Source organism: Agelaius tricolor, unplaced genomic scaffold (genome assembly GCF_023055355.1).
Source record: "Agelaius tricolor isolate 1412-34295 unplaced genomic scaffold, bAgeTri1.0.p SCAF_8, whole genome shotgun sequence".
NCBI classification, from domain to species: domain Eukaryota; kingdom Metazoa; phylum Chordata; class Aves; order Passeriformes; family Icteridae; genus Agelaius; species Agelaius tricolor.
In genome coordinates, this window is record NW_027269268.1 from 6,119,927 (window position 1) to 6,147,626 (window position 27,700).

The 27,700-nt window shown below is 39.2% G+C and overlaps 1 protein-coding gene across 2 annotated transcripts in view; it reads right to left on the reverse strand.

Moving 5' to 3' along the window:
• The window catches only part of ARHGAP10 (Rho GTPase activating protein 10), a 137,715-nt gene that overhangs the window by 90,367 nt on the left and 19,648 nt on the right, over positions 1 to 27,700 (reverse strand). For both annotated transcript variants that reach the window (XR_011679894.1, XM_071431479.1), the window contains exons 2-3: positions 6,242 to 6,337; positions 6,091 to 6,152 (exon numbers count right to left, since the gene is read on the reverse strand). Coding sequence is in view for 1 of the 2 variants with exons in the window: in XM_071431479.1 (XP_071287580.1) it covers positions 6,091 to 6,152; positions 6,242 to 6,337 (158 nt within the window). In the remaining variant the exon portion in view is untranslated. The remainder of the gene's footprint in view (positions 1 to 6,090; positions 6,153 to 6,241; positions 6,338 to 27,700) is intronic.

Consider the following 27,700-nt stretch of genomic DNA (forward strand, 5'->3'; position numbering starts at 1 on the left):
TTTCTTGATGCATGGCAAAGCTCATCACTGAGCAAAAGGATGCCTCTGAAAGTCAAGGAATCCAGCAGCAAACAACGGCATCAGTATTCAGTCAAGAATGAATTGCTCAATTGTCAGCGCTTCCTCCAGAAGAAACAGTGCTGTTATTAACAACCAGCAAAATCCAAACTGGTGACAGCTTTACAATGCAAATTCCAAACATTTCCCAATGATGAACTAACAGAATGAAAATTCTCTAGTGAATGATATTGATGCATGTGAGACCACAGAGTTATCTGGAAGAGGAAGCCAGTGGTAACAGGACTTGTCAGCTGTGTTCACTCAGAGGTGGGAGGAACACACCCAGATCTGGTTTTGAACTTTTTTTCTATTGTACAGGCAAGTCATCTTTGGTTTATAGACTGATGTGGGCAACTTCATATGTAACCCACAAAACTATTTCAGAAGACTGTAAATGACATTCAAAACCCAACAAATAAATGAAACATTCAATGTCAATAGCCACCAAATCAGAGTAAGATGTGGCTGAAATACTCATAGTTGTACCTTCGTGTTCCATATTTTGATAATTACAGGATTGTCATCTGGTCTCATGCCCAGCAGAGGAAAAGGGGGAGGCTGGGCAATGAGATATGGCAGCAGTTTTTTTGCTTGTTTCTAAAACTGGAAAATGTTCTATTAAATTAAAAAAAAAATTGCACAGAAAAGACTGTAGATGCTTCAATTAAGGTACTCAAATGCTGTTCCTGAGACATGCTGTGCCTCTCTATCTGCATCTGAAATATTCAATGTACTGTTGGCAGCCTAATTTTTCAGAAGTGGTCAACAATTATGTCCTTTCCATTGTCTTGGCAGACATATTTAGCAGTTTGCACTGTCAGCAAACTTAAAAGCATCTGAACATATGGAGCACTACATAATGCCTTGAACTCCTGTTGAACAGATCTTGAATGCATCACACATCTAAGACTACTGGGTACTCTTTTACTCCAGATCAGTGAGTCAACTGATTGCTCCTTCACATAGATTTCTTCAGATTACTGTCAAGAGAGATTAAGATTTACAAACCCCTAAATACCACACGAAGAGTGCCAAAGAAAAGATTAGAAAAATTAATACCACCATCTTCACAGCAGAGTCAGCTGCTGAATGGGATCCAGATACAAAAGTCACAGACAAAAGGTAACAGAGTTAGCTATGCAGGAACACTGTGTGTTAAGTGAGCACTTCACCTATGAAATAAATACTCATGCACTTCCATATCTTATCACAAGAGGTAGTTTAAGTAAGAATAAATAAGTAAATGTACATACGTGTACAGATTATTTAAAGTATATCTTTAAACTTTTGAGTGTACACCTTTGAATGCTAACAACATCTTTTAATTTGTGAAAGCACTGAGAAACTGAGAAGCCCTCTCTCCTCCTTTTTTTTTTTAAGAAGTAATAAAAGAAAGACTAAAAGAGTGACTTCACGGGGATATTTCTTTAAAAATCCATAGAGAAACCATTTCTTGTGCTCCCGATATATACCAGGGAATAACTCTGCTTTCCAGAAATGTTAATCTGGATTTGATTCTGCCACTGGCAAAACTGACAAAGAATGCAAAAGAATTTTTTCAGAGGCCAAAATTGCAAAGATACCCATGGCAAAAGAACAAGCCCTTTTTTTGCTAAAAAAAATAAAAAGGAGGAAAAAGACTTTAAAATACAGCTGCATAGTACCTTTCCTCTCAGGACATCTGAAGGGATAGAAATGTGTGAAAAACGTAACAGGAAACAAAAGAGAATGTATCAAAGTAAAACAGCTTGCTTATATTGCCTTGGGAAATCACAGGGAATATAAGGTGAATATAGTTGTATCAGAAATCCTATACAAAGAGAAATGTAATGGAGTGAAAAGAAAATAGACAAGTTTGTAGGGGAAAAATTAGAAAGAAGGTAAAAAAAATTTTATTTGGCAACAGCAAAAAAAAAACTCTAAGGAAAAGACGTTCTTCCTATGTTTCTGAAAAAAGAGAGGAAGGAAGCTATAAAATAATTATTGAACTGAAATGAGTGTCAAATCAATGACGGTGTACAAGACAACAGATTTTAATTATCTCCAGAAAGGAAAAAACCCTCAGTTAAATTATATCTATCTAACAAAGGGGGGAAAACAGGTCTTAAGGGGAGAAAGCACTCCTTAAGAGCCATTAGATGTATTCCTACATTACACAACAGAAGTAGTAACTGCATTCAAGTCAGAAGGGGCTTTGCTTCAGAATAGTTTAGGAAATCAGCAAAGCAAACTAAAGGGAGAGGCAAGCAAGGTCCCAGAGGATAGTAGAAGAGCAAATATAGCAGCAACTTAAAAGCAAGAAGAGGAGGAGAAAGCAGTAATTCTAACATAAAAGACAGAAGGTCTAAACACAGTGTAATTAAATTGAACAAGGAAAAATACAGATGTAAAAGACCACTTAGAAAGGGTAACCATAAAAATACTACCATGAAGGAAAAGTGATCAGTTTTATTCCATGACTACTGCAGAAAAATTTTTAAAAATTTCCCAGCTTAACTTGTAGTAAAGGAGACTCAGTGTGAACATGAGGTGAAAGAAATGAAGACTAAATAGCAGAATAAAGAGAAATCCATGTTCCTGGAACTTTTTTAAGAACAGGTTAGACCAGCTCTTGACAAGAATCATGTGAACTCCAGAAGCAGGTAAACTCCAAGGAGGACAGAGGAACTCCAAGGAGGGAAAGCACTCAAAGCCAGCACACCAAGGTGACCACAGCAGGAGTGCCAAGCACTGCCAAGATAACTGAGGGAACAATACAAGAGCTATCACATTTGGTTATGACTTAGCAAGACTGGAACCAACAGGGAAAACTAATTAGGGGCAAGCTGGTTGTTTAGGAGTAGCCTGAAATGGAGAAAGGGAGGTGTGAAGGAAAGGACCAAGAGCCACAGGCTAACCAGGTAACGCTTCTCTGCTCACCACCACAGCTCAAATGGGGGCAGACAGTGAAACCTGCTGTTCTCAGTCCCTCACAAGAATCAAAGCTCCCTTCTGCTGCCAGGAAAAGTGGGGCTGGGAGGGAGGGTTTGGTGCTCTCCCTGGCAACCAGGGGAACAGCTGGGTACTGAGACAGAGCATCACCATGCTGGGCCTCGCTCACCCCACCTTTTCCTACCACCTTGCCAAGTTCCCTGTCATCCCTGAACTCCCACAGCACTTCTGCAGTGCCAAAGGAGCAGAATCTAAGTCCTACAACTCCATTCATCCTCAACATCTAAAAATAATTTCCAGAATATTCTCAGGGACAGTGATCCATTTCTGACCTGGGGAGTTTCACCAACCTACAGTGCTACGGAAAGATGTAATTTGGTTTTTTATTGACCACTCTGTAATAATTTCAGTGAAATGTTTGAATTGTTGCCAACTTCTCTTGTCATATCCAACTAAATCCTTTGACACCTGGGATGTAATTTCGGCAACCTTTGAAGGAGATGGGAGAAATGGTAAAACCATGAAGTACAAGATTCCATCTGAATGAAATTATATCCACCAAATAAATATGCACCAGATAAATTTACCTTTCTGGTCATCATTCATTGTAAACACTGACAGCAAGTTTTATGGACTCTGGATTCACTAAAATTTCAGAAAACCATGAGAAGAGGAGATGATGAGCATTTACTTTGAGTCTAGAATGTATTTTAAGTGCAGATTTGTTTCATTTACAAAGCAGTTCTGAAAAAAATAACCCTTTTCTCAAGTATCTAAAAAACCAAAATGCACAGCAGTGTCTGAAATGCCTTTTGTCCTGTAATTATTCATTGATTTCTTTAATATTACTTTATGGGCCTGAAATTTGCCTATCTATTCAACTATGCAATGCCACTGAAGACAGCAGTCCAAAATCCTCTGGTCATTTTCAAAATAGTAAGGGGGGAAATACTCAAAATAGTAAGGGGGGAAATACTCAACTCTTAACAAAGACTGAGTGCTTTTGAAAAAAAATGCTGCTATATACTTTGCATCTTAATGGAAAGTCTTTGGATCCCTGACCTCATTGCAAACATCTGTGAATGCAACATGTCCTAATATTCTCCATGGGAGTATCTCTAGAGCTCATGCCACTGTTAAAACATCCACTGAGAAGTCAAAAAAAAAAAAAAATAGCCAGAGGAGCAGATGCTGGAAATTATCTTTTCCAGTCACCATACAATCATCTTCTTAGAGACTTACAGCCATTGTTACATAAGCTCACTCCAGAAACGATACATAACATTTGCTAGACTACAGATGAAATAAAAAGGTCACACATCTGGTAACTCAGAGAATATATTCTGTTTCCATTTGGTAATAAATATTTTCCCCATTACAATTTATACTCCCTGTTTTTCATCAGTCACAGTTCTAACAAAAACTGCATTTCATCCTTTTCCTATCGAGAAACTGACACAAGTTAGCTTTCAGTATGATAGCACCTTCTGTGTAAGCATGGGCACCACACCAACAAAGTAAGTTAACACAGTTTCATGGCATTCAGTTTGAACAATGGAAGTGTTTCACAATCCAGACAGACAGCACTGGATTCTGCACAGCCTGCTGTGGTGGTGATCTATCCCTGCTGAAGAGCTGTTGATACAGTCACTGAAATGTGCCATGGAATTGTTAAGTCATCCCTCAAAAGCCTGACATCAAAATAATGTGGTAGCTCATTAAGTATTTTTCACTATAAAATTTCATTAAGATTTTCATTAATTAGATTTGTGCAATTCATTAAAATAAAATACAGTTATGGATGACAGGAAAAAGCAAAGTAAAGACTATACTGTAGTATTATGAAAAGCAAAAGAAGTATTGAAACATACTTGAGCCAATCTCTACGATTTGGCAAAACAGCTCAAAACACTGAAAAATTGTCTCTCCTATGCAAAGACTGTTTTTAGCAAAGTGTGAAGAACCACACTGACCCTAATTCAGACCTTAATGTGGTTCCAGATCAGAACAGCATACCAGAACAGAACACAACACTTACAAGGAACCATGAATATTACTGGGATCAGGACTGGAAAGAGAAACATGGAAAAAAAGAATTTTTCACAAGTTCTTTTATCACTTATTTACATATCCCTGCACTGCAGGCACAGCTTCTGGCAGAATGAAACAAGGAAGACAGCAGATTAGTCTCAGCTTCCTCTCAGTGATGCCAAGAGATCACTGATTTCCAGGAAGGCAAAGATATAACCACATGTCAAATACCAAGAAATGCAATTGCTATCATGTCAGATCTAAGGACATGTCCCAGATGGAGAGTCTGGCCTGACTCAGAAGAAAACTGGGTACACAGCAGCTGCTCTATGAATCACTGCTCTGAAACAAAAGCTGGGCACACAGCTGCTGAGAAGAACCAAAAAGAAACCATCCAGAAGGAAACCCCCATCTTCTGAAAAGTCAGGAAACCCAGGTAGCAAGGTGTTTGGCAGAGCTCTCAGGCCCTGCCCTGTGTGCAGCCAACATGAGCCATATTTCACTAATTACACCCCAAGCAATCACAGGCAACAGAACAGAGAACTTTTACACAACAGAGCAACTGTCTGCAGCTCCAACCTCTCACTGAAGCTCAAATACAAGGTAAAGGTTTCTAAGTCTGCTACTTCATAAATACAACAGATTGCATCCCAGATCCACATAAGCATTGAAGCCAGAGCTACAGAGATTCTGGATCCAAAGTTGGCCAATTGCCAGAACTTGAGTGTCCCCTGCTGCAGCATTAACTCTTTCATTTGGCTTTTTACTGGAACTGGTAAACAAACTTAGGGTGGTTCTCCCATTCACCCTAGCCATGATTAACCTGGGCATGACTATTTTAAACCAACTCATATTTATCCATCCCTACCATACAGATTTCTTCTTTAATGAGAAAAAGGTGTTGTCTGCACTCTAGACTACAGAACCAGAGGCTGCACAATGAGAGCTCCCACTTAAAAGTCAGTGATATCAACACCTTGGTGGTTAACAAAGCAATAAAAGCAATTTCACCTAATGTTGATCTCTTTGCTATGTGCACAGCTTTTTAAATCATTTATTTCAACTCACCAAAATTTCTCTTTGTTCTTCAAGATTTTTTAAAAAGTTTGAAAACTCATGAAATGATGCATCTGTAATATAAAATAATACAAAGAAAGTTTAATCATGTTGCAGGATGGCATTGACAAAATATATCCACTCATAGTCACTTCTTACCTACCTATGTATCTTTCATCATCAGTCTCTGCATCACCAATGAATTCAAATTTAAAGTCTCTCAGAGAATGGGCAAATTTTCTCTGGGCTGCTGAAAGGTCTGCAAGAAAAAGAGCACAGGCTGAAGGGTAAGCAGTCATTTTATGTAGGCCAGAAGATCTTTCTATACCTAGAATAACCAACTTTTACAAGAAACTCTTAACACAGGTCTGTCTAAGGACATTACAGGACATCCAGTGTTGCCTAACCCTCTTCTGATAAGGCATTTTTCACACAGATTTCTTGATGCAAAGCTATACAGTAGAAAGCACATGTGATCATGTGTATAGTGTTGTGTCTATCCTTACAGTGCACTTCAATTTAGGGCACATGAAAACAAATCTGTAATTACAGAAGTCAAGGGCACAACACTGTAAGTTGTACAAGTTGTCTTGCTCTGCTAACCTAAATTCACTCATATATTCATCAGCACAAATACACATCTTGGAATTTTCTAGGCACTATATATAGATAACTCTACTAGTGAAACCTTTATACATAAATATACATAAACCCAATACAATAGAATTGTTGCACTTGAACTAGAAATTCCATGGAGTTAAACTCTGCCAAAAGCTAAGTTAAATGCACAGCATTAAAATTAATTTTATATAATAACTGTTTTGCAATAGCTATAAAACATTCCCAGCAATCCAAATTTAACCCATTAACATTTGACAATTTCAGGTCAGAGGCTGCACTCTTGCACTTCTCAGGATGTAATTAGACTCCATATTCAGTCACAATACCACCATGATAAACCCTCCCTGAAATTCATAAAGCTGTAAATAAACACTGTGCACACACTTTTCTGTTGTGCTGACATGTGCATGTTGGGAATGTCACAAGTTCTGGAAGGATTCAATTGTTCAGGAGGGAAAAAAAAAAAAAAAAGGATGCATGTCCTGGTACACTTCTACCCAATTGTGAAGGTTTTACTCACATTTTTGTTGTCAGCCAAAGTTAAGGACAACCTAAAGTACTTAGTTAATCTATAATCTTTTTCTTATCACATGCAGTTCTGAAGGGTTAAGAAGAACTCTTTTAACAGGCCACCTAATCATTTTGTTCTTTAATATTAACAGGCACTAAAAGATTACCAGCTTGGTCTTTTTTGTTCTAGTTTTAGGAGGGAGGTAATTTGGTTTGGGTTTTTTTTCCTTTTAGTTTGGGGTTTTTTGTTTGTTTGTTTTACCAATAACAAACAAAAAATCGCCTAATTTTATTACCAGTCCTGCATCTGACACATCATGTATTTTATCACATGTCATAGTACAACCCCTTATACTGGACCACTTAAAATGTTAAGTCAAATACTCTAAAAACAGCAAAACAGTCTAAAATGAAAAAAAAAAAAAAAAAAAGCTTTTTGTTCCTTTTCCTTTCTTTTCACCCATTTCTCATTAGCCCTCTCCTCAGCCATTGTGTAACAGAGCTGTTCCCTCCTAAACCTGTGCATGTACCCTCCAACACATGATGTAGCAGGATGCTGCACAGGGTTGAAATAACAAGGATAAGAAGGTTGAAGGAAGCAGTAACCTAACTCCCATGAGAAAGGAAACATGGGTGTTTTAATTCAAATGTCTTGTGGGCTGAACAGCTGTTCATAAAGCAAACAGTGAAAGAAACAAGTTCTGTTGGCTGTGAAAGGCTTAAATACGGAAAATAACAAGGTTCTTAACCATCTAATATTACACTTATTTGTGAGCCAGGTCACAGCACAAGGCTGAAAAGAATTTATTTATGGGAGAATGGTTCCAACAACACTCACTCTCCCAAACTTATTAAATTTTCTTGAATCCAATAATCCCCTCCCAAAGCCCTGTCATATGAGAGTCAGTGCCACGCTAGAGGAAGGAATTGTTTATTATGTTTCTCCTACTTGTAGAGGTGAAGCATTCAAATCATGTTGAGCAAGGTAGATGCCAAGAGACTCATGCAGCACCACACACACACAGCACCCCCATTTCCCTTCATGGACTGAACAGGTACAATATTAGTGACTTTATGAGCCTTTCTCGACTGCTGTCAAACTTTCACCTCTCTCGTGACAGCGACAGCAAACAAAACTTATGGCCACACCCAGATTCTTTCAGTGCAAAGTCCAACATCTACAATCAGCCTGAGAATGGGCTGAATTAAAACATTCAGCTTCTCACAGGATCAGAAACCCACATTCCTGTATTCCTCATTACTGAACCTGCTCAGGGATTGGAAATTACTGACCCAAGGACTGACGACATTGTTGGAAGGAATAACCTTTTCACACATCAAAGCTATATTTGCAGAGTTCCTCATTAAAACCATGAAGATACATAAAATTTTTGTAACATATTTCCACAAATAATTTCTGAAATGTTTAAGAACCATTACAGAAAAATTTGGAAACCATCGGCGAGTGGGAGGGACTTGGGGATTTGGGTCACAGAATAACAGCCTGATGGGTCAAGAGAAGCTGCAGATACTTGACTATTGAATCAACACCTGGAAGAAAACAAGAAGAGATTTTCTGGATTTTAAGGACTTAGCACTTTCAACAAAAGAAGTCACTGGAGCAAAATCAAGTATCAAGTAGCAATGGAGGAAAACTTTCTCAGGTCAGAGCAAGAATACTGATTTCTTTTTTGTTAAGGCACAGGAAAAATTACAAGGATGGTGGCTGGAAACAAACAAAAAAGGAAGATAGCATAACTTTGTGGTGGATTTTCTTGCCACCTGACAAACCACAGCCAGAGTGAGATACCTGAGACTACTTGCAGTCAAGCCTTCCATTGTGGGACAAACACCATCAAACTGCTCTGATAAATTCCAAATGTCCTACAGTACACACACATAAGTTCACCCAACTATAAGCATTTATAAAAACAAACTAGATGCTGATATCACTGTAAGTACTATAGTGTCTGACTATTGTGCTACAATTTAAATGCTGAGCATTGTTGCTTGAATTAGAAATTTCATAAACATAACTTGGCCTTCTTCCATAATGTGTCAGAAGACCTTTACTAGAGCAAAATGATTTGTCTGGCACTGACAGATACATCCCAGCATTGTTGCAGACCGGCATGAGAGCCTGCAGGACCAGTGTGTGTTATTTAGCAGACTGTAAACCCGAATGGATTCCAGCTACAAACACTAGAATAAGACAGCAGTTGAGTACAATTAGGTATCAAACAGCATGAGCAGTTAACTGGTTATGTGAATATTGCTGTGGCCTACTGAAGAGTAACTACTTTTTCCCTTTAATCTCCATATTTACAAAGTAACACCAAACTGAAAGATAAAAGAAGCAGCAATGGGGTTGTTGCTTGTTACAAGCTGTGGTTATCACTGAAAAAGGAGGAACAGGGCATTAAAGATCAAAGAGTGCTTTAAATATCAACCAAACACTAACACTGCTGAATACAATGGAATCCCAGCAAACCCATAAGGCAGAGTCATTTCAAAGATTCACCTTCTAAAACACTAAAAGAAACTAAGCATCTGCTAAATGTTTTGACCAAAAGGCTGAAGACAGATTTCCAAGGAGAGAAGGGAGGGGACCCAAGGACACCAGGGCTTTTAATTTTTTTTTCTTTGGCATTATTCATATCAGTACAGCTTTTCATTTTTTCTTTGGCATTGTTCATATCACTACACTGTACTTCCTCATGTTCAATGCAACTATTTAAAAATAGAGCAGAAGAAACAGGAGCAGCTGCCTGCTTCCTCACCTTGCTCTGAAACACCTTGGTAACAAGTGTTCCTGTGAGTTTGTCCAGTGACAGATGCACTGCCAGTAGCCTACACAAAAACCTCGATATTTTTTCAATTTGGATTTGAAAGAAAATACTTTTGTTCCTTTTCTGAGTCGAGCTGAGCCAACATGACACCATTAGTTGCTGGGTGGTGGCCAAGCCTCACTTAACAGCACCAGAATCCAATGACTCCCTTTAAGATCAGTACTAATCTCAGTGCTAGCCACACAAACCAGAAGTCTTGCACAAAGCCTGACAATATTGCTTTCTAAAGCTATTCTGGATCTCTTTTGGAAAGCAGAAGAACTACACCCATTCATATGAGTGTTAATATTTTTCTACAACAATAGAATATTCTACATTCTATTCTACAACAATAGAACTACACCCATTCATATGAGTGTTAATATTTTTCTACAACATTTCTGCATCAAGCTTTTAAGAAGGACTGGAATTACATCACCATTCCTCAATCCTAACTTCAAGTTTCACTGACTCTTAACAGATACACTCTGGGAATGAGAGATCTCCAGCAGCTTTATTTAACATGGATTAAAACTGCTCTGGCTTCATTGAACAACATCCTCCCTAAAAAGCTAGAATGTTAACAAACATTTAGATTTAACTACCAAGATCATCTTCAAGCTATTTTAAGCTTAATTAAGCTAATATTAGATTTCTCAAGGTATTTTCTTTGCAGTAGGCCAAGATGAGGCAAGCCACACACCATTGTGAAAAAGGCAAGAACAAGCTGAGCTGAGCTGGCCTCTCCCCTCTTCTTCCCAGGCATCCATCTCCTACAAGAGCCAACAAAGCAGCTTCAGAGGAATAGAGCACTTAGAATAGTTTGTCCAATAGCTGCAGTACAGATTCATATGACATTTTATACAAAAAATGCACCATCTCAACACTTTAAAAGCAACTCTGTGTTCCTTTTCTGTGTCCCCTTTCACAAGGTGAAAAATGAATCTAATATAATCCATGACACTGAGAACATGAACAGGATTTAGTCACTACCTTAGCAAGGTGGATAAACAGGATTGATTTAGTAACTTAGCAGATGCAGGCCATGTGGCAGAATTCCTAAGAGCAGTGGCACATTCCAACTCCCTAAAACTAAATAAACTTTTTACTCCTCATTTTTATCTGATAAATATATTGAAAGAGCCATCAAAACAAGAAAATTTACAATGAAGCTAAAACACAAAGTTACTCATTCCCATCCAAAACCTGAATGGAAATCAAGTTCAAAGTCTAAGAGGTTTCTGGAGTCCCATTTTAATCATGTCACATCACCCATGGCAGCTCACAGGTTTCTGAAAGCTTAGCAATTTTGGCTATGAGGATTAAAAAGTAACGTATTACTGACTTGTCAAGTGACTCAACTTCCCTCCCCCCCTGCCTCCCCTGCATAATACAGTGCATTTGGTCAATCCCACACCTTTAAAACAAATAAGTAAAAGTTCAACCTCTCACCATTTCAGTTTAATCCAAGTAGCATCCTGCTCATGCTGGCCCCAAAGGCCCCTCTCCAGCTGTCAACAACTTCACACCCTCCTCATTCATATGCTCAGGTCTGAGGCAGCTCCACATTAAGTGTACCAAAGTTACAAATTGTTTTACTATTTTGGAAAATCCCGCAGAAATTTTTCCAGGCACGTAAGTGAGAGTTTAAATTTTCAAAATGCAACAAAAAAGAGGGATGGCAGCAGCAATGTTTTAGGAAAAGTCTTTCAAAGTTTAACTGGGAAAGGGTTTTTTCAAGGTGAAAAAAAAAAAAAAAAACAAAACAGATGCAACCAAACACTTTGCATCAAACAGAAAAAAAGAAATTGCAAGAGTAAAATGAAAAACAAACATCTCTAAGGTAATTTATATGTAAAAACTTGAGATCAATAAGAATTTGAGCAATCTTAATCACTAATGGAATTTTTCTTCTTGACATAGATAAGAACCAATGTCATTCTTCTACTACAGTAAAGTTCAGATTTTGTCACGACTCTCCAAACAACAACAAAGAAGCCAAAAACAAAACCATATTTTTAGTGTTCAATCTAATAAAAAGAGAACTACTAATATCATGGCAATGAATACCTTTCTTCCAAACAGTGCCTCATTTAGCAACCTACTGCTCCCCAATGTTTCTTCTACAGTGCTGAACATGCCCTATTACCAGTTTTACCGCATGCTGGGGTCATTAACTGTGGTGTAATTTTGGGACAAGTAAAATCAGGCTATTTAGTCTGAACAAGTCACATTGTGTAGCACAACTTTTATCAGTGAAAACAGACTTGACTCATTTCTCCTCTCTCTACCGTTCGAACTACAAGGGTACAAACTTCATAATCCTTCACATCACAAAACATGTAATTAACATGTTAATTACCACATATGAAATAAAGTAGCATCTTAGGAGAGTATGGGAAAAGTGCCAGGTCCTGCTGGTATTGTCCCTCAGCTGCACCACACCTTCTTGGGCTCTGGTTATTTGCCTTTTTAGTTGGATCTTTGAAATCTGCCAGCAGCCCTACTCTACCCTGCCAAGGGCATTTTCCTCTTTGCATCAGAGGCATTAGGCAAAAAAGCACATTTAGTATCTCAGCAATGATTAAGGTTTTTCTAAAGCATCTCCAAGAAGCTCTTACAAAAAAATCTTCCCACCCCTCTGCCAGCTCAGATGGTGACTACATCTTTCAGTTCTGCTTTTCAGGAACAGCATAAGTTACATTATGAAAGCAAAAGAGAAGCTCCATTCCTGGTCCTACAATCCTGCAGATAAATTCTCTGCTTCAGTGGTAAAGGAATATTCCTGCAATCACGTTGACATAAGACTTGTATCCCAAAGTCTATGCTGAAGAGCCTTACAACTCTGAGGGAAGTTCCTGTGAAGCACCACAAAGATAATCTGTCTTCAAAGGAATCAGAACCATCTTCCTGATCCCTACAAACTCTGAGCCTCTAACAATGAAATAGAATGAAAGAAATAATAAATTAGAAAGCAAAGAATAAGGAAAAACGGATTTGCAATGCACGAAACTATGAGAGCATTCCACCAAATTCACATGGTTCCTGAAGATAAAAACCAGGAGTTCAGGATTTGCTGCAAAGGTTTCACTTTGCCATACTGCACCAAATGGCAGCAAGAGGGACACCACTGTTCTACAGTCTGTTCCCAAGAGAAAACTCTTCATCCATCCAGAAGCAATGCTGGAACACACAATATCAAGTACTTATACAATCAAAAGTTTCCCTGGCAAAGCTTCCTACAATATCTGCAAGTCTTCAAGTAGCCCAGACCTGTAAATTGCGTTCCAAAAGTGACTGCATTAGACAATGTGAAATGAAAAAATTCTTTTCAGAGATCAAGATTTTACTGTTATTAATGTGAAGATATATGAATTCAGAATGTGAGATTACACCACTAGTAACAAATTCTGAAATGGAAATTTAAAACTGATAGAATTTATAAAACAACTCTGATCACTAAGTAGATCACAGATTTCCAGATGTTTTATTCTTCAATTTAAATTCTTGACAAACACCACAGATTTAAGGGCCTTCATGCATTACTGCTGTTCAGTAGGAAGTAAATCAGAAGACCAGACTACTTAAGGATGAAAAATTGTGCTAGTTAACTGAAAACATTTTCAACTGGGAAACTCCATAAAGCACTTAGAAGAAAAAAATTTGTTTATTCTACAGATACTTATCCAACATCAGCATTCTGAATGTTTAAATTCTGGATAATTGCTTTCATTCCCAGACTGAGTTCCCAGACAACGACAATGTTTACATAAAAAAGAATATATTGTGCTGAAATACTGTTTTGATTGCAAAAGAAAAACAGGAATTGACTGTTGGTCAGATGTTAAATTTTGCCATTATAGTCTGCAAATTATAAAAGAAGTTTGTGGTCCAGGAACAACCCCACATAATCCAATCCACACTGTGAAAATGGGCAACGAAGCATTAACCCCACACAACTCATCTTAAGTGAAATAATCACTGAATTCAAAGCACTTTTCTAAACCCAAATAACTGACAGGACACGTCTACTTTCTTCAGTCAGCAAAATTTGCTCATGGCAGTCAGGTCAAGTTGTGACATCAAACCAGCAGACATCCTGACCCACCACCAAGTCACAGAGATTCCTCCTTCCAAGAAACAGGACTGACTTCATTACTTGAAGTCTCTTCTTGTAGAAAGCACATGTGACCGAAACTTCATGTGGTTGGGAAAGCTGGAAGAGAAGTCCAGCTCAGCCTGGAACAGGAAGGTCACAACAAACACACCAGCTTGCAGGGTTTTCATGTGCCACATCTGCTGCCACTGGGCAGACATCATCTCAGAGTCCACATCCAAGAAATATTTCCAGCAAGACCTTTTTTTTGCAGAAATGTCAACATTAAATATTAAGTACCTTTGCAGGAAAAAATATCATTCATATGTTTTTCCCTCTAAAATGGCAGATATCTCAAAACTTTGTCACTTGTATGGAATTACTACCTAAATATTTGCATACGTAGAGAAAAACCAAGAAGGAGATCAAACTTGCATGATACTGTGATTTCTCCACAAGAAAACACGTCCAAACATGCATCCAGCACAACTGCACACCTATAATTAGGGTGTTAAATCAAATGGCTACCAAATACTTCATCATCAGTAAGCCCATACAAGGCTCAGAAAAGGAAAGTTCTATTTTCACCAATTCCTCTGCTTATGAGTCATGAACGTCTAGCAAAACTCTTCCAGTATGCAAAGACTTGAGACAACACAGCTTCATTTTCCCAAGTGTAACAGGATTCAAGTGGGAGAGGAGAGAGGAAAACACAACAAGAAATCAGATAAATTTGAGCAGCTGAGATCTATAATTCAACACATAATGACCAAGTGCCCAATCCTTGGGCTATTTATTTCCTTATTTATTAAAAGATTAATCTTCAGCATCAAGAAGGACAGAATGACCACAACAGACCCTCATGGTAGAGTTCAGGAATAACCTTGCTGCAGCTTGACACAGAAGTGAAATTAATCCAAGTTTAGACAGAGAAAACAGCTGGCAGCAACTGTGGTACAGAGGACAGCCTGTACTTCTGTCATATACAGTTTCCAGAAAAAGCAGCAGACAGCATAGCAATGGGTAACTTAACACGATTTTTTTAAAATTTGGGTAAATTAAAAGAAAAAAAAAAAAAAAAGCCTTATTCCACACCTTTCCAAAACTGTCAGATAGGGACTTAAAGTGCAAAGTGACACAACAGTTGTGTGTCAAAAAAAACTTTCCTGACAGCTCTAATATGAGCTGTTTCTGACTAAAACATACTAAAAATGAAGCTTCTGATTAGGTCAGACCAAAGCCTTACATGAACATAACAGAATATTTCAACATCTTTATTGTGAGTACAAGGTTCCTTTAAGTAAAAAAAAAGTTACAGGAAGCACCAAAATACATGAAACTTTACTTTAAAGGATGAGTTTTATATTCCCCTTTCCCTGCTCTCACTGTTGTTCTTTTAAAAAATTTATTGCTAGAGAAAGCCCAGATGTCCCAGTCTCATTTCACCTGCCAGCTTCTCCAATTATTGCAATTTATTTGTCTGAGCAAAGAATAAAATTATTGCTTCTACCACCAATAACTGCTAAGAAAGCTTAGCAGGAAATACTGATTTAAATAGTCAATAATGCAGTGTGTTACATGCCAAAGGAGAAACTTCACTCAGCTTTGGTCCAGATGGTTGTGTAAGAGTTGGATTCTGTGCAAAGAAATCCTGTAATCCTTCTGACACTTCCAGATTAGAAATTTTACAAGAGGCCAATGAATCAAATGTAGGCTGATAATGTGCATTTCAAAAGTGACACACAGTAAAACTCACTGACTCTGACTGGGAAAAAACTTTTGACCTTAAAGCTTCTGGCACACAAGCATGTGAAAGCCTCACGCTTTGGGTTTTCAGTACATTTCTCAAAAATGAGTTTCCAAGCCCAGATATCAGGGCACTTGGTTCCTGAATCAAAGATCACTAAATGATCAAAAAATAAAATAACTGAGCAAAAGCAATTAAAGATAGGCAAGAGCAACCACCACATCCTCATGAGAAGCACAAGGCATGAAAAAGAAACATCTTGCAATCCTACACAGTAGGAAGCAAAAAATGTTTCCATCTTCTAATGCAATTCCATATTTCATTCTGTTTTCAAACAAAAAGAACACTTACAGTATATAATACAGTGAGACTCTTTTTTATATTATTTATATGCTCCATGCTTTGACACAAGAATTACCTTAAGTCTACTATTATGGTTTTGGGGAAAAGTCAAGCTTTTTGTTTCTAAATAAGCATAACATACAAAATTTCTGAGTGAAAGCCCAAGCCTAAGTAACTTTTTGATTTTTCCCTCACTTAATTGTTCCAGCTGCATTACTAGGTACTGTGCATTTTGCCATAAGACGTTCTCATGAGAGCAGATAAAGCGGTTTCTTACCCAAGACAAGCAATACCATGAAAGAATTCACAACCTCCCTCAGAAACTCTAGTGTGTATCTCCTGCAGTGGATGTGACTATTCTCCCCACTCTGATGATATGAGGAAGACTTCCTAAAACAGAGTAGAAATACAGAAGTTCAGGACTTGGTTCAGTCATGTTGGAGTTGCATTGGTGGAAGCTGAGGGAAAAGGAGCGAGCCAGCATTTCCAAATAGAAAGATGTTTTCTAAAGTGCTTTCATTGCCATTTCTGGAGTTGAGGCATTATTAAGCTTGAGATAACTTGTTTATAAAACAGAAAGAATTTCTTTTTCCTTTGTCTCTCTTCTCTGCATCCTGTAAACAACAGTTCATATTCAAATACTGTTCCTGCTTATCATCACCTTAAGGATCCACAACCCTGCCCTTGTAGCCCAGACACACTTGAACACACTTGAAGCTTTAACTACACATCACAACAAGTGAGAAGCAGACAAAACCAGAGCAGAGACCAAAGCAACCCATGGCTTCCAACAAATGTTGTCAGCTTAATTTAGACATGTGGCCCTGTGGCACTTGTTAAAAGAAAGATGCAGGACACACTTTTTCATGGACCAAACCAGAAGATCACGGTTTATTCCCACATCTCTTTATCCAGAGTTTTTAAAGAACATCCCCTGTCTGTCCCAAACTGGTCAGTAACAAGTGGTTACCCTGTATAGATTGGTCACTCAATCCCCCGGTGTGTACATGCAGAATGGGCTGTTTGTGACATAACGTTTTAATTTTTCTACCTAATGGTGTAAAAACAGTTTCTACGGGTGCCTAGTGTTTCTCACAGTCCTAGAGTTCTTTCTCAGGGAAAGCAGGTTGTTTTCCACAGTCCTAGAGTTTCTCAAGGAAAACAAGTTGTTTTTCACTGCTGCAGGACTGTTCTCTACTGAGAGCTGTCAGTTTTCTCATGGCTTCTGTCAGCTCAAGTCAAGATTCAGTTTGTAAGGCCTCTGGCCTGCTATTTCAGCACCACATACGTGGGTTCCCTTCTCTAGAACGCGAAAAAAATGAAGAAAAAAAAACCCCAAAAACATTTTGCCAGGCTAAAAGTTGGAATGAGAAGCTGCTTGGATTGTGACAATATCATTTTGGTTGGAAAAGATTGAGTCCAACCTAACACTTCCAAGTCCACCACTCAACATGTTCCTGAGTGCCAAATCTACACAACTTTTAAATACCCCCAGGGATGGTGACTCCACCACTTCCCTGGGCAGCCTCTTCCAATGCTTGACAACCCTTTCAGTGAAGATTTTTTTCCTAATATCCAACCTACCCTTCCCCTGGCTCAACCTGAGCTTCTTCTTGCCCTGTTGTATGTTCCTTGGGTGAAGAGACCAATCCCTACCTGGCTATAGCCTCCTTTGAGAGAGTTATAACAAGGGACAAGCTCTCCCCTGAGCCTCCTTTTCTCTAGTCTAAAAAACCCCGGCTCCTCCTCATAGGTCTGAAGCAGAAATTCTTTCTCTTGCCCTTCTCTGGACATGCTCCAGCCCATCAATGTCCTTCTTGTCAGGAAGGGCCCCAAACTTAACAGAGGATTTGAGGTGCAGCCTCACCAGAACAGGGGGACAATCCCTGCCTGGGTCCCACTGGCCACACTACTGCTGGTCCAGGCCAGGCTGTCACCGGCCTTCTTGGCCACCTGGGCACACTGTTAAAGGTCCTATACTCACAGAAGTGCCCCAGATTCTGAATTTGGGAAATGATAAATATATCAAATTATCTATACAAAGACAGGACAATAAATTACACAACAATCTGAAGGAAAAGCTCCAGCTTTCAGCAGTGAGAGCACTGCATCTGTACAACCCAGGGAAGGGACATGTACATCTACCTACTCTGAACTGTCCTGCAAGGACAAACCCCTCTGCCTTCTGCACTCCAGCTGCACTGGCTCTATAGCTCAGCTTCAGCACTCTCCGGTACAAACTGTCCTGTCTGCTCACAGAACCTGAAATGCACATGCCTTTTCTATCTGATTATTTATTCACAGATCAAGCTTGGAAGCAAGCAGAAAACAATTGGGATGATGGAAGAAAACAAAGTATTTAAATAATACAAACACCAAACGAAACAAAAATTTGAACAAGTCATCACATGCCAATGATCATGACAACTGCAGGGTATAATTGCTTGACTAGGTCTAGATTTTATCAAATTGATAGGGAAGTTGTCCTCTGCTTGTCCCACCCTCTGCCACAACACACATTACCATAAAAAAAGAAAAACTTGAAAAGATTAGCAGTTAAAGTTATCATCCAACTTGTCCAACTGCCATGTGGTTAAGTTTATACATTTAGAGTACAAATCAACAAGAAAGCAATTTGCTTGGCTGACATTCCAGTGAAAAGGGTTCTTTTGTAAACTGCCCTTAAAATAATAACCAGACTTAACCAGGTTTCTGTGGATTGCATTAAAGAGGTGGTGCTTAAATACTGTCTGATCTCTGGTTTGGAGCTAAAGAAAGGACTCAGTCTCAAGTGACCAAGCCTGTGTCTTTGGGACAGAAGATGACAAGACTGCTACATGGAAACTCCTGATCTCTGAAGAAAAAAAAATCATAGGCTGTTAGGAAAAGTACGCTCTTAAGTTTCGTTTTTATAAATCTTTCTTCTGGAAACCACAGGCCTTTAGAAAAACAAACACTTTGTTTATTTGAAATAAACTAGGCATTACTCTGGACCCTTTCCTTTCTCCTTTTTTTAAAGCACTCTAACAGGTGACAGGAATGGTCACAGAAGAAAAGAAGGGTATTTTTCATCTATTCCTGAAAACATGCAAAAGTACTTTAGGAAGGCTGGGCAATATTGCACAGAGTTACTTACAAAAATTAAAAAGAACCTGACCTTGATGACTGGTAAGAGGGGAAGGGAGGATTTTATTTATTTTTTTTAGTCCTCTCCCTTCTCTTTGACCTTTTCCTTTAAGAAAACAAAGCCATGTCTTCCCTAATATAATACCTCTTGCTTTCTTACAAGTTTGACATTACATTTATTTCAGCTGCAAAACAGAAACCTTTAACAAATACTTATCAAAACATACAAATTAACTGTGAGATAAGAGTCACTCAAGCAGCAAAAAAACACCCTGAAAGTAACCTAAGTAATAAAATGGAGCTCCACATTTCAACAGATTTGGGAGTGGCAGAGTTGTTAGACAATGTAACATACATATTTCCCAAAATTACACCTTCCCATCTGGCTCCTTCAGCAGTCTGTTTCTTCCCACACTCAAGGGACAAAGAAAACCTATAGCTTAGGCTAACATGAAAGAGACACAAGCTTTCCATAAATTTGAAGTCATAAGCTGAAAGCAAGAGAGGGAAAGACAGACAGACTGACCGCCAGTGCAGTGATTACTCAGCTAAGGCAGTCACAGGACAGCATGGGTTTTACCTACAATTTAGTATTTACCTCCACTTAAGCACCTAAAATAGTATTAAGAGAGACATACTGTCAAAAGCATCTTGTTCTAGAGAACTGAAATAATTTTCTTCTCCTCCTTTCCTCCCTCAGAAAGATTAAAATCCAAGAGAAAGCATTACAAGAACTACTTGAACAAATTCTGTCCATAGCTAGGGAAACAGCAACAGTAACACCAGACATAAAAGTGTCCCCTCAGGTTTTGGTCTCTGGTCTCACCACAACCATGCTCAGTCTTGCTCAGCTACAGGGATTTAATCCCCCCCTGCCTTTCCAAGTGCCACTGTAATCTAAAGACCTTGGTTTTAAATACAGGAGAGACACACACGCTGATGTACAGCAGCACAGTTATTCTCCTTGGACATTCAGCCATGCTTTCTACATCAAAAACAAAGCCCAAAAGGAAAGCAAACAAACAAACAAACAAAACACTAGGAGAGCAAACATTTCACAGCTGGCTTCCTTAATGTGAGATATCCATCTATTGGCATACTTGAAAAGTCTCTTCTTTCCCCTGAAGAACCACCATGAATGATCACAGTATCCTTGGATCCAGCTGCAACTCATGGCAGGCTCTTTAACTGGCAAAGCCTGGTCCTGAAATTCTGCTACTGCTTCTCACAGGTAGCTTCCTATGGATAACTAGAAGAATCCATGGAGATTTTTTTAGTTTTGTGAACAGTTTACTTCGTGTATCTGGAGCACTACCTTTATGAGAAAACTTCCAAGCACCTGGAAAAACAGCTATACATTGTTGTTCCAGAGCAGTGACAGATGCTCTGACATGTCAAATTCAATCCTGCAACAACAGCATGCTCAAGAACTACTCAACACACAAGTATTTAGAAAGCAAACATAATTAGAGAGGTATTGTGAAGCAGTTATCATATGGTAAGCTTCTGAAAGGTTGTCAGTAGTTTTCTGATTAAAGAGAAGAGCCTGTCACAAGACAAATCAAGTATACTTTCATTTGCTCAAACCTTATTTTGGATAATTCCCAGCTCATCTGCCACACAGACCAGAAGGAAGGAGTCAGGAATCCCAGTCTTGTATCTCATTTGTGCTGCACTGCTGGTTTGTAATTGCAGGACTACAATATCAATGAAATATCCACAAAACAAACCCCAAACCTTAAATGTCAATAAAACCTCTCTACACCAAAGGAACTGGTCTCATTCAATCTACCACATCTGAAAATAAGGCAGCAAAACACTGGGAACCCTGAAGTGTTCAGTGAATGCATTGTCAATGACAGCTGGAAAAAACATTTGCTGATTTCTGTAGGACACAGGGGATTCTGAATGAGTCTAGTGATGTAAACCAGAACAGTTTCTAACAATTCTGGTCTGTGGCAGACTGCACAGACAAAAGTGGTCTGTCCACACGTGGTCCTCAGAACCACAGGGAATGAATGACCTAGTGAGTGTACTGTACTGGCACCAGCAACTCTCCTACCCATCTCATCATATAAACACAACATTTTTAGGTTGGGATTAGTGGCATAAGTATTGAAGACCAAGTGTCAGTTCAAATCTTCATGCTTTTTTTTCTGCTCCTCACAAGCAACAGCTCTTCAGGATTGTTGCAAAACTCTGCAAGATGTGTGAAAGATCCCTTGGCCAACTAAGGCATATGCCTTAAAATTCTTCCTTAATCTCATTTTCAAGTCCCAGTTAGCACCAATAGATAAGTCCTACACTGAAAGTTCCTAAATGCATTTCTTTCTTCATTTACATTTCTTCTCATGTCCCAGTTTAGAATAAAATTATTGCTGAAGCAGGTGAAAAGAAACCCCATTTTAACACATCAGCTCTGGTATTTTAAACTTAATTGGTTTTTTTAAGCATTAGTCTCTACATTGATGAGTCAAAATCAGGCTGTAATTTTCTACTTTGCCCATTTAAACCAGTGCTTTGCCGTGCTTTACAGGAAGATGCAAACATGCACACTACAAACTCAGTGAAAAGCAGCTGCTCAAGGCCCAGGCTGCTGTTCTGAGTATGTGCAGCACAAAACAGTATCAAAGTCACAGACCACAGCAATCAATTAGCACCTTCCAGACTCTGGGGAGGGAGGTGAGGAGGGAGGGAGAAGCAGATGAAGCAGCTCAGTGGTGCTCAGCTGCACAGGCCAGACCACAGGTACAGTCATGGTAGGTTTGTACTCCCTCCTACAATCACCATGATTTAGGACTACCTGCATGTTAAAAACATTGCAGTATCATGGCAGTATTGTTTCTTACTGCCCTGAACAGATGAAGGCCACACTGGCACAAAATCTCAGACAGGATCAGTCAGAAGCTACGTAACAAAGAACATTAAGCCTTTAAAGATGATTAGCTCCAACAAGTAAGGCTGCTGTACTTTTGAATTGGCACTTTCAGTCACAATTCACCCTGCTGCCAAAGCTTTAGAGCTCTATGTTTGTGACCCTCCAAATGCAGTCCCCTGGACTCTAGTAACCTGCAAAACCTGTTAAATGTGGTTCAATTGCAACTCCTCTGCCTTTCTACCCAAAAGACCCAAGTCCGTGAGAAACTTTGAGGGGTGACACCAGCCAAAACAAATGTGGGGAGGTTTTCAGTGGTTGCATATGGTACAAACACCACAGGAAAAAAAAATTAAAAAAAAATTTTAAAACCATGCACAGAAAAAAAATCTAACAAAGCAACTCAGCATGTGCAAACCTGTAAGTGCCACTTTATCTTATGACAGAGGTATTTGGCAATGCTAATTTAAGAGCAGGAATGCCCAACTAAGAGAAATGCAACAGACTCACTGACTTATTTATCTTTCTTCTTATTTTTGTTGACTGAGAGACAGACAAGAAAATCCAGAAAATCCACATGACTGCTGGAGAACAGATATCAAGGAACTTTGCTGGTCAGTAGTAACACTTCCCACACCAGCATTACAACTGTAACTCTCCATAAGTAATAGATTTATTGAGAAAAAAAGACTGTAAATCATTGTATTTGTTGGGTTTTTTACCAAATCTTTCTACCAATGCCAGCATACTTGCAACTACAGCAGAAATGTTAGTTGGATGCATAGCTAAGACACAGATATTTTGTTTACAATTTGCTTACATGGCCACAAGCATTTTCTAGTTATCAACAAAGAGAGTCAAGACAAAAGCCTTTCACTGAACAGAAAATTGGTCCTGTCTTTTTTGGACTACTGAAGAAATTTCAATTTAATACCAGAGGAATAGGGAAGAATAAGGAAAAGCAAAGGCAGGACACAAGCACAAATTGAGAGCACAGTGATCTGACTCCACATGTAGATGGCTAATTTTAATGATTTATAAAAATGTACTGCTGCATACACAGTGTAGTCTATTCAAAATATAAACATGCTCAAATCAGACCTTTAGGGCCAAGTTGAAATAATCAATTAGTAAACTCACTTCTTCCAATTCTATAATCTTTGTTTCATCATGTACTCTAGAGCATTGCAAGAAGTCATACTTTAGTCACTATCACATATTCCATAGAATGATAGAATGATTTGGGTTGGATGGGACCCTAAAGATCATCTAGTTCAAAACCCCTTCCACAGGCAGGAACACCTTCCAGTAGACCAGGTTGCTAAGAGCTCCATCCAGTCTGGCACTGAACATTTACAGGGATGGGGCATCTAAAACTTCTCTGGGCAACCTGTTCCATTGCCTCACCACCCCCACAGTAAAGAATTATTTTCTAAAATACAATCTAAACCTACTGTCTCTCCATTGGAAGCCATTCCCCCTTGTCCTGTCACTACATGCCCTTGTTAATGCTCTCTCCCCATCTCTCTCATAGGCTCCCTTCAGGTACTGGAAGGCTGCAATTAGGTCACCCTGAAGCCTTCACTCTTCCAGGCTGAATAATCCCAGTTCTCTCAGCTTTTCCTCATAGGAGAGATGCTCCATTCCTTTGATGATCTTGGCATCCCCCTCCTCTGGACTTGTTCCAACAGGTCCATGACCTTCCTGTGCTGGGAGCCCAGAGCTGGACGCAGCACTGCAGATGGGATCACACCAGAGCAGAGAGGCAGAATCCCCTTCCTCCCCTGCTGCCCATAGTGCTTCCAATGCCCAGGATACTCCAATAATAAGCACGCAGCCCAACAAAGTCCCTGTGACCCAAAGAAAGGAAACTTTATTTTTCCCTCTTATTTTCATGGCACTGGAAGATGCCACCTAGCCACGATACAAACATGAGAACCACTTACACAAGGCATCCAAAATTTACTGCACAGTGCTGCACTGAACAGCATCTTGAACTACACCTGCACCACTAAACATCAGAGACCACGAAGCTCCTCCCGACCTTCCTCCACCACTTCATCCAGCTGGAAGCAGCCCAGCAGTGTTGCAGCAACACAGCAGCTCTGAAGAAGAGCAGAACACAGAAGTCCAGGCAGATCCCTTGCTTCCACATTATGAAGAAACAGGAAATACACTTCCCCTCCCACAGCCAGTTTCCACTTCAGAAACCAACACTGATGACCTGTAGTTTCATTAAGTGTTGTCATGTTGATCCTGGAGCATTTATCACATCCAAAAGCCTGAACAAAGTTCAAACCAGGATGATAACCCCCACACATGTGACTGCTGGGTGTTTGAGCTGGGAAAAGGCCAACACACAGCCAACACTCTGCCCTGGTTCACCAAGTATTTCCAGAAGCAGATCAGGGAAAACAAAATAGTGCATTTAGTACAAACAAAAAAAAGCCAATTGGAAACACAGAATTCACTTCCCAAGGAGCAGAAATGCATGCAGAAGAGCTGATAGCAACTAAAGCTAATCTTTTCTAAGGCATCTCAAAGTTTCTGTATACATCACTTCCAACCCTGCAACCCTGATGGTGGGGGAAATACATTTTTAAAAGCCCAAAAGAACAACTTTTTTTATTTTTTGAAACACCAACTGAGACACTATTTTGGGACATAGTATCAGTCGGATTTATTTTCCAAGAAAGACCATGTATTAGAACCAGTGAGCTGGTAATTTGATCCAATTGCACGTTCAACAGACATCACTGAAATCCCTGATCAATAACAGCACTACCTTTATTTCTGCTACCCCAGCACGTGCAAATATAATTTCACAACTAAATGTGAGACCAAGATGAAAATACCCATTGCTGGGCTTGTGCAGATCCTGCAGCCATGGGAAAAGGACCACCAAGTACACTGAACACATGGAGGAAGCACATCACACATCACACTCATCTTTTTAAGAACCACAAGGACAAACTGATGGCCAGTATTGCAAGGAAAAGTGGATTCAAACATGAAGCAAGTCTGACCTGCTGCTGGCTGAAGCCAAGTCATGAACCCAGAGCAAGACACAGACAGAGCGTGACTCTGATGATATCATTTATAGCAGCCCAGCAGCTGGCAAATGCCACACACATCCGTGTTCTCTGCACACATCAGCCTGGCCACAGCACTGGAAACACACCTCCTTCCCAAATCAAACTGGCATCTGCATGTTTGCAAACTCCAAGCTGCAAACTATTTGCCTAGCTCCATATACCTGCCACTGTTTGAGCATCCCAAGCTCAAAACAGCTGTAGTTAGGCAGGAATTCTGAAGGAGCAGGGGGCAATGATTTCACACTAATGAAATGCCCTGAGAAAATAAACAAACAAACAAATAAATGTAATGTATGTCTGCCAGTACTCAAGTGACTTGGCATAAATTCTGTTTAAAAGTAGAAATAAATACATTGAATTAGGAAAACTGGCTTCATGCACAAAACAATAGAACCAGGCTCAAGAGACTTTGTTTCATGTTCCAGCCCATGAATAGACTTTGATAAAGTCACTGACTCATGCTGTGCCCCAGCTATTACACAGGAAGGTACCTCAGCCTCTTATCAGCAGGATAAAATCTATTAGTGAACAATACACTCAGCAATTCAGGTCACCACATCTCCCTCTCACCACTTCTGCTACAGGTGCACTGGTATTGAAACAGGGTACAGCTATATCACTAGAATACCTATGAATCTTAAAATACTTGGGTTTTAAAACAGTGGGCTGAACTTACACTGATTATATGTTAAAGGGAGCATTAGCTATTCTTCAGGAAAAAAAAGATGCATAAATCCACAATTAAAACCTTTGAAAAGACACCTGTATAATGAAAAACAGTACTTTTGGAACTGAGGAATCTATCTTTTCAGGCAAATCAATCTAGAGGCACTGTATATTTCCATCTTCAGGTTGCATAATCCCAATGCAACCTGAAGATGGAAATATAACAAATATTTAATCAAATCTTCCAATACATGAATAGACAGCCACTGTAAATCTTAACCTTGATGACTCTATCCAGCATGTCTAAAGAAGCAATAGCTTCAACTACATACAAAAAATTAGTATTCTCATCACTAGTCTTCACTCTTTTTAAAAGCTGAATGACCCAAACATAACCTCAGAGTAAGCCAAGCGTCTTCATGTAGAATTTTCCTTTCTTACCTTTCTTAGCTGTATTTCACAGTAATTTAAGTTCTCTTTAATACTACAAGCAAAGAAAAAGGGATGATGCTGCAACTTTACACTTGTACATAATGTTTGACAAATGCTGTAATTTACAGTGAAGGTCCACTGCAAGCTAATTGTCAACAAGTTGGGGGTTCATTATCCAGATCACCAGATTCATATCTGACCTAGATCACAAGCAACTAGATGGTTTAATCCTCTAGCTGCCAAATTCTTCATCATGCTATGAAGACATGCCCATCAAGTCACATTTCACACCGTCCAAGTATGCGAGACAAATCAGTAAATATTTATTAAAAACTTTAACAAGTTAGCAATTAAGGAGTTATTTTAGGAGCTTAGGACTCATGGAAGCTAGAAACAGTTTAATTTGCTTAGAGCCACACCTGAGCTTCCTCCAGCATTTCTAGGTGTTAGTCCCTAGCCAGAGACAGAAGTTGCCGCAGTTTGTCCCTTGCAGTACTGACACAATCCAGCTAATTGAGGGAAGGGAAATCTCACCAGGGATAAGGCAATAAGTTTCCCCATCCATTCTGCACACACACAGTTTAGCTAAGTATGAACTGAGAAACCCAGAAGGCATTATAGCACTTCTCAGGATATCTAGGCATCTTCAGGGAAAAAAAAAAAAAAAGGGTTGAAGTCTGTATAAATAATAGTCTAAGTTTTTTATAGCACTAATTCTCTCATGGATCATATCTTCATTTTCATAAAGTAGGAAACTCCTATCCTTGGTTAAAAAAAAGTCTAACAACACCACAGAAATCGGAGAGAAACAAAAGGACCACAAAAGGAAAAAACAAGAGAGCTAGTAATACACTGGTGGGGGCAAGGGGAATAACATCACTACCAACTCCAGTGACACAGCTTACCAACTCCAGTGATACAGCCAAACAGACCAAATAAGAATAAGATACAAACATTTGTTCCAGATTATCTTCTATTTATTTGAAAAAGCAATGGGGTTAATGACTCCATAAACTAGAATTATCACTTCTTCAGGGAAGCTCAGCTCTAACCTCCCATGGACTGGACCAAAGGACACTCTGGCTGCTGCACAGCACTGCACCAAAGCAATCCAGCAGCCGGATTTGTATAATAAAGAACAGGGTGTGACAAAGCCAGGCTATCAGCTGGAAATTGCTTTAGACAGCTGCAAACTTAGGTTTGCTTTGGCTTTCTTCATGCTTTCAAAGAGGCTTCAGTCACAGACACTCAAGTCCTCTCTGTGTCCAAGGCCTGACAGTGCTA